The sequence below is a fragment of the Centroberyx affinis genome, unplaced genomic scaffold, assembly GCF_046629955.1.
Source record: "Centroberyx affinis isolate AG114_WGS23_722 - 3 ecotype Tasmania unplaced genomic scaffold, CSIRO-AGI_Caff_v1 ptg005551l_1, whole genome shotgun sequence".
NCBI classification, from domain to species: Eukaryota; Metazoa; Chordata; class Actinopteri; order Beryciformes; family Berycidae; genus Centroberyx; species Centroberyx affinis.
Genome location: NW_027282790.1, coordinates 1 through 5,492, shown reverse-complemented (window position 1 = coordinate 5,492; position 5,492 = coordinate 1). Strand labels below are relative to the sequence as shown.

At 45.4% G+C, this 5,492-nt stretch overlaps 1 protein-coding gene across 1 annotated transcript; it reads right to left on the bottom strand.

Moving 5' to 3' along the window:
- Nucleotides 1-303: 303 nt before the first annotated feature.
- Nucleotides 304-5,325, bottom strand: LOC139667476 (uncharacterized). The gene is made up of 10 exons (XM_071546946.1): nucleotides 5,129-5,325; nucleotides 4,707-4,800; nucleotides 4,311-4,421; nucleotides 3,488-4,091; nucleotides 2,792-2,966; nucleotides 2,393-2,616; nucleotides 2,128-2,199; nucleotides 1,635-1,798; nucleotides 1,290-1,538; nucleotides 304-1,155 (listed from the first exon to the last, which is right to left on the bottom strand). The coding sequence occupies exons 1-10, from the start codon at nucleotides 5,245-5,247 to the stop codon at nucleotides 493-495; spliced, it is 2,475 nt and encodes an 824-aa protein (XP_071403047.1). The 5' UTR covers nucleotides 5,248-5,325; the 3' UTR covers nucleotides 304-492.
- Between the last annotated feature and the right edge of the window lie 167 nt (nucleotides 5,326-5,492).

Here is a 5,492-nt window from a genome sequence, read left to right as displayed (position 1 = left end):
AGAAAGACGAAGACATTTCCCGAAAGGTCGTGGCCTGGGGAACAACATATGTCAAAATCACAGCCCTGGGACAAACACGTCAAAATTTGTAGGGTTTGGAAGGCACTTCCAACTTCAAGCATCTCTACTGACACAATAACAACACAAGTAATGGAGGTTCAAAAAATATATTTTTTTATTATCTACTTAAACAGTTGAACTGTTTGAGATCAAAGCTTTTTTTTTTAAGTTAACAAAAAAATAAAAATAAAAATAATAATAATAATAATAAAAACTTAAAACAACACTTGGAAAAAAGTCCTTGTGCGAAATAATAACATTTTTTTTTTAGTTGAACACTCTGAAAAAACAAACAATTTAAAACAACCCTGGACAAACAGTCCACACCAGAGAGTAAAATGTTGTTGTTGTTTTTTTGAGTTAAAAACTCTTTTTTTTTTTTTTTTTTTACATTAAACTACAATAAACAAACAACAAACTTACAACACGTACTCACAGCCTTTCCAGGGCAACAACAAGTTTCCTGCACCCCTTTGCCTTTTTGTCCTTTGGGCTAGGCTTTTTGGCTGCAGATTCAGCTGCAGATTCAGCCTCACTTGAGCTGAGGCTGAGGTTCAGGGGCTCACCTGCCTCACTGCTCGTGTCTATCCACAGTCTGGGTGAGGAGCCTGGGGAGCTGGGTATGGATGGGGTGGGTTGTGGGGTTTGTTGGGGGCTTGGGGTTCTGGCCATGCCAGACACAAAAGAAATCACCCCCTCATCGCGGGAGAGGGTGGGCACCTCCCCGTTGTCCTCCTCCCCTTTGTCCTCCTCCCCCTCGCCCTCCGGCTGCCCAGCAGGTTCAGATGTGTCCTCTTCAAACAGCCGCCTTTTAGACCTCTTTGGAGGCACTACCTCCTCCTCACTCGATGATGCCTCCAGGAAGGGCGGGGATTCAGGGTCGGGGTTGGTGACGGATGTCGGCTGTCCGGGCTCCCCCGAACTGCTCTCCTCGTCCTCCTTGGAGTCTGCCAACGCCTTCATCCGGAGCCCCCTGACCCCGAAGGCTTCAGCCAAGTCTTGTACAGGGCAGTAAAATTTTTCTGCCGTGCCAACGTCATGGCACATGGCCGTCGCCACTTTTGCCCGTTCGTCCTGGTTGAGGTGCTTCTTGGCCTTGGAAGAGGAAAAAGCAGACATTTCCTGTGTTAAACTTCTGACAAATCTATGTGTAAGGTAAGTACACTTTCCCATCACACCTGATGGTGGAGAGTGCCATGCAAGGTGCCAACCTACTACGTGGTACTTACCTGACTGCTGACACTGGAGCGGATCCTGTTAAAGGTAATGGCCCCTGCCAGGCCTGCATCGTTCCAGGCCATTTGGAGGAGGGAACCGGGCTTGGTCAGCTGTTTCCCATCCCGTCTGTGGAACAGGAAGGGCGTCTTGCTGCACACAGCATCGGAGATGTTGGCCAGCCGCGACAGCCACTCATGCTCCACCTTGTACAATGGAATGAGTGCGTGGCCAAAACTTCTTTGTGTTTTGTGCTCTGCGACCTGCAAGACACACACAAAATAAACAGATGGTAGTCAAACACGTACACCTTTTGGAGAAACTTAGCATGAAAAACTATCATCTGACATGTAACTTACCCAAACTATGTACTTTTCCCCCTCATTATCTGCCTCCAGGACCTCTAGTTTTGTCATGCAGGCGAAAACAACCGGCCGGTGTCCAGTCAGGACCGCCAGGTACCCCAACAGGTAGCCCCCAACCAGCTCGAGGGCCCCCCATTTGCTCTTTCTTTCCAGTTGTTCTGGAAAAAAACAAAAAAAAACACGTTATTTGTCTTTGTTCACGTGATAATTTCCTCACTGGGTCAGCAACCAAAGAAGGGGCCCCCTCTCTCTGTGGTCCTTATGAAGATTTCTTCCCTTTTTCCCTGGTATCTTTTTTCCTTGCCTGCCGTAAGGGTTGAAGTCAGGGAGTATCATCCTGTTTGTTTTAAACTGTGAGCATGTAAAGCTCTTTGAGACTGTAAACAGGGGTTTGGGGCTCTAAACCTTGTACCTGAACTTGAATTTAACTAGATAGAAACTCAACCAAGGCAAACCAAAGGAGAATATATGTTTGTGGCTTACTTACTGAGCAATTGAGGAATTCTCAGCTTTGCCGCTGTGAGAAATTTGCTCTCTGTGTTGGCACTCAGCAGGCTCTCTGTAAATACAAAATGACAAACATCGGGTGGCCATTAGCAGACAGATTTTTATTTTTAGAATAAAACAAACAGAAAAGAGAGGAAGTGGCTTCCTGTCTGCGAGTAGGGTTCAGGAAAACATGGGACAAATGTAGTTTAAGTAGGCACACCCTTCAAAAACGTACAATTACTACAGAGATGAATAACACTTACTGCTCTTCTGGCGCTTGACAGTCTGGCGGTACGGCACCACCTCCCTCATGATGTCTGACTGCACCTTCTTCAAGCAATGCTGCAGCTGGCTGAGCTGGGCAGTGGTTAATTTACTTGTGTTTTTGTGGAACACCTCAATGTGGCTTAGGAAAGCCTTTACGTTAAGCAAGATATTTTTTATTGAGGTGACCTTGTAATTGTCCTCTTTAAGTTGCGTCGGCCACCTGCCAAAAGAACAGAACAGTTAAAAGACCTCAAACATTACTTAGCATTAGCATCAACACGCATGAGCCACGCTCCAACCTGGGCCGCTGCAACAAGCATTGAGCCTAAATAGTACACGCACTACCATTTGAACCACCGGGGTGCTCCAAAGTATCATTACTTATCCTTACTTACTTTTGTAACTTTTCCAAGTTGTATAGGAATCGGAGCCCCCTCCCGCGCTTCGCTCCTCGCTGCATATAGCAGCAAAACCGCTGCGCATGGTTCCTCCTGTTCCGAGCGTTTTCTTTATCTTTCCTGCCCGTTCTGCACCCCAGGGCCGCCCGCTGAAACTGTAACAGGATGTTTCCTGTAAAAAAAACATGTTCAAGTTAAGGTGGATACCAAAATCCCTGTATTGCAGTCTTAGGGGGGGCTTTCCAAGGCCACACTTTAATACTTTATGATTTATTGAAGAATCTGATCACTTCCAAATTCAGCCTTCTCACTTCCAATTTCAGCCTGCCTTCATTTTGGAAGCGAGGCAAAATGGCGGTAAAAAATGTCACAGAAAAAAAACAGACATTTCCTGAAAGGTCGTGACCTCGGGAACAACATGTGTCAAAATCACAGCCCTGGGACATCCACATCAAAATCTACAGGGTTTGGACCGCACTTCCAAATTCGGCCTTCTCACTTCCAATTTCAGACTGCCTTCCTTTTGGAAGTGAGGCAAAATGGCAGTAAAAAAAATATCACAGAACAATAACAACGACATTTCCTGAAAGGTTGTGACATCGGGTACTAGATGTGTCAAAATCACAGCTCTGGGACATACACGTCAAAGACAATAAGAAAAACAGGGCAAGACTCCCCTGCAGGACCACTTACCAATCAGGCTTCTCTTCAGCTGGGGTGTTCGCTGAGTCTGTTTGCCTTTTTTGGTTGGCGTCTGTTCAACAGTGGTGCCTGTAGTGACGCTGCTGGAGGCACCAGCCTTTCTTTGATTGAAGAGTTGCATTGCAACTGTGTCCTGAAGCTGTTTCAGGGATGTCTCCAGCAGCGCCACTCTTGCGGTAAGGGAAATGCAACCTTGGCATGACGTGATGCTGCTCTGGCCACTGGCAGATGGTGGGGAACAGGAGCTTGGAGAGGGCTGGGGGACTGAGGTTGTTCGGAGGGGCAGCAGGGAGGGATGGGTTGAGCTCTCTTGGGGGCTCTGCTGGGAGGAAGGGGATGATGGGGAGGGAGGTGGGAGGCTGCGTGAGGTAGAGGACTTGGGGGTGGAGCACGCTTGGGGGGCCGACAGGGAGACAAGGGATGATGAGGAGGGAGGTGGGGGACAGGAACCTAATGGCCCGGGTTCCTCGTCACAGTCCTCTAGAACGATAAAAAACGGCTCGCTCTCGGAGTCCTCCAGGACCACACAGTCATCCTCCTGAGCGGGGCCAGCCTCCTCCTCCTCCTCCTCCTCCTCCTCCTTCTTGTTAAGTCGCTAACAAGCAGACAAGCAAAGCAGACAACATTAAATACAAAAAATCATACATACATCCAGACAAGAGAAAAGTTAAAATGAAAGCTGCAAGCAGCGATGCACAGGCCCTAGCACCTCACGGGCATTGGAGGGAGCGGTTGCACGAAGGAATTGTGCTCGGGCCCTAATCAGTGATTATTGCAGAATTCAGCAAAAACACCATTATAAATCACCACTGACCAGCAAATCCAGCCTGGACATCAGCGGGACGCTGGGGTTTGTGGCCCTCAGCTCCCGGAGCTTCTGCACACAAAGCGTCTGCTTGGCCCCGAACATCAACTCGTCCACTTCCTGCAAGATATTTGAATGAAGAAAAATATTCAATCACTTACAATGCAAAGATAAACACAATTCAGAGAACACAGTTGAAAGAGAACTACTTTATTTACTCTATTTTATTTTTTCATTTTTTTATTATTCCTATTTTACTGTCTTATATTTTTATGTCGCTACATAGATGTAATAAGAAGATGTTTTCTTGATATTAACTACATTTCCATTCTGCGCTACTGTGTCATATGGATTTCTCCTATTGGGATCAATAAAGCTTACATCTTATCTTAAATGGTTACTCACATGTGGAGCACAACTGTGCACATCGGTGAGGTGCTTGTCAAGCCGGGAAAATGCTGCCCTGTCACAGATGCTGCAGGACAACTTTCCCGAAATCCTGTAAAAACATCAACGGCATCAGAATCAGAATCAGAATCAGAAATACTTTACTGATCCCCGAGGGGAAATTGAGTTACATTGCAGCTGCTCACATTGTAGAAGTGAATATATATAAGCGTAGAGAAATTATAAGAAATTATAAGAAAAATAGAAATACGAAAGTAAGAAATATGTAAAATATGTGCATTATACTACAATATATAACAATGAGAATAAATATACTAATAATAATAATATAGAAATAAGAGAAATAAGAATTCTGTACATTTATAAGGGCCTTGGCTGGGGCTGTATTCGAATTTATTGCATTTGAAATTATGACTCACCGCCCATTTGCCCAGCACAACAGCAGCACCTTCTCCTCCTCGTTATTGATCTTCTCAACCTGAGTAAGGTGCTGCCGTAGGCGGCTGAAATAGTTGCCACAAAGTGGGCACTCCCGCATGTTGGCATTCTTCGCCTTGGATGACTGAAAAAGGACAAATAAGAAAAAAAAAATGAAAATTCAACATCCAAAAGGATTACAAATGCTACTCATTATGTAGTGAAAACAGGTATCTCAAATCTGACGACAGATTACCGTCTGTATGAGCCTAGAGTATATGAGACAATTTTTCTCAACCTGTAGACTGCACATTTTATGATTTATTTAAGAATTTTTTCACATTTGTGAACTCAGACCGGCCTAAC

Bases quoted from the DNA above. Each gene is read 5' to 3' on its own strand.
- LOC139667476 (XM_071546946.1), bottom strand. From the start codon at position 5,247: ATGCGGGAGTGCCCACTTTGTGGCAACTATTTCAGCCGCCTACGGCAG. The intron at 2,967-3,487 runs GTAAGTGGTCCT...TTTTTTTTACAG, and splicing joins GCTGAAGAGAAGCCTGATTG to GAAACATCCTGTTACAGTTT. The intron at 2,200-2,392 runs GTAAGTGTTATT...TTGTATTTACAG, and splicing joins TGTCAAGCGCCAGAAGAGCA to AGAGCCTGCTGAGTGCCAAC.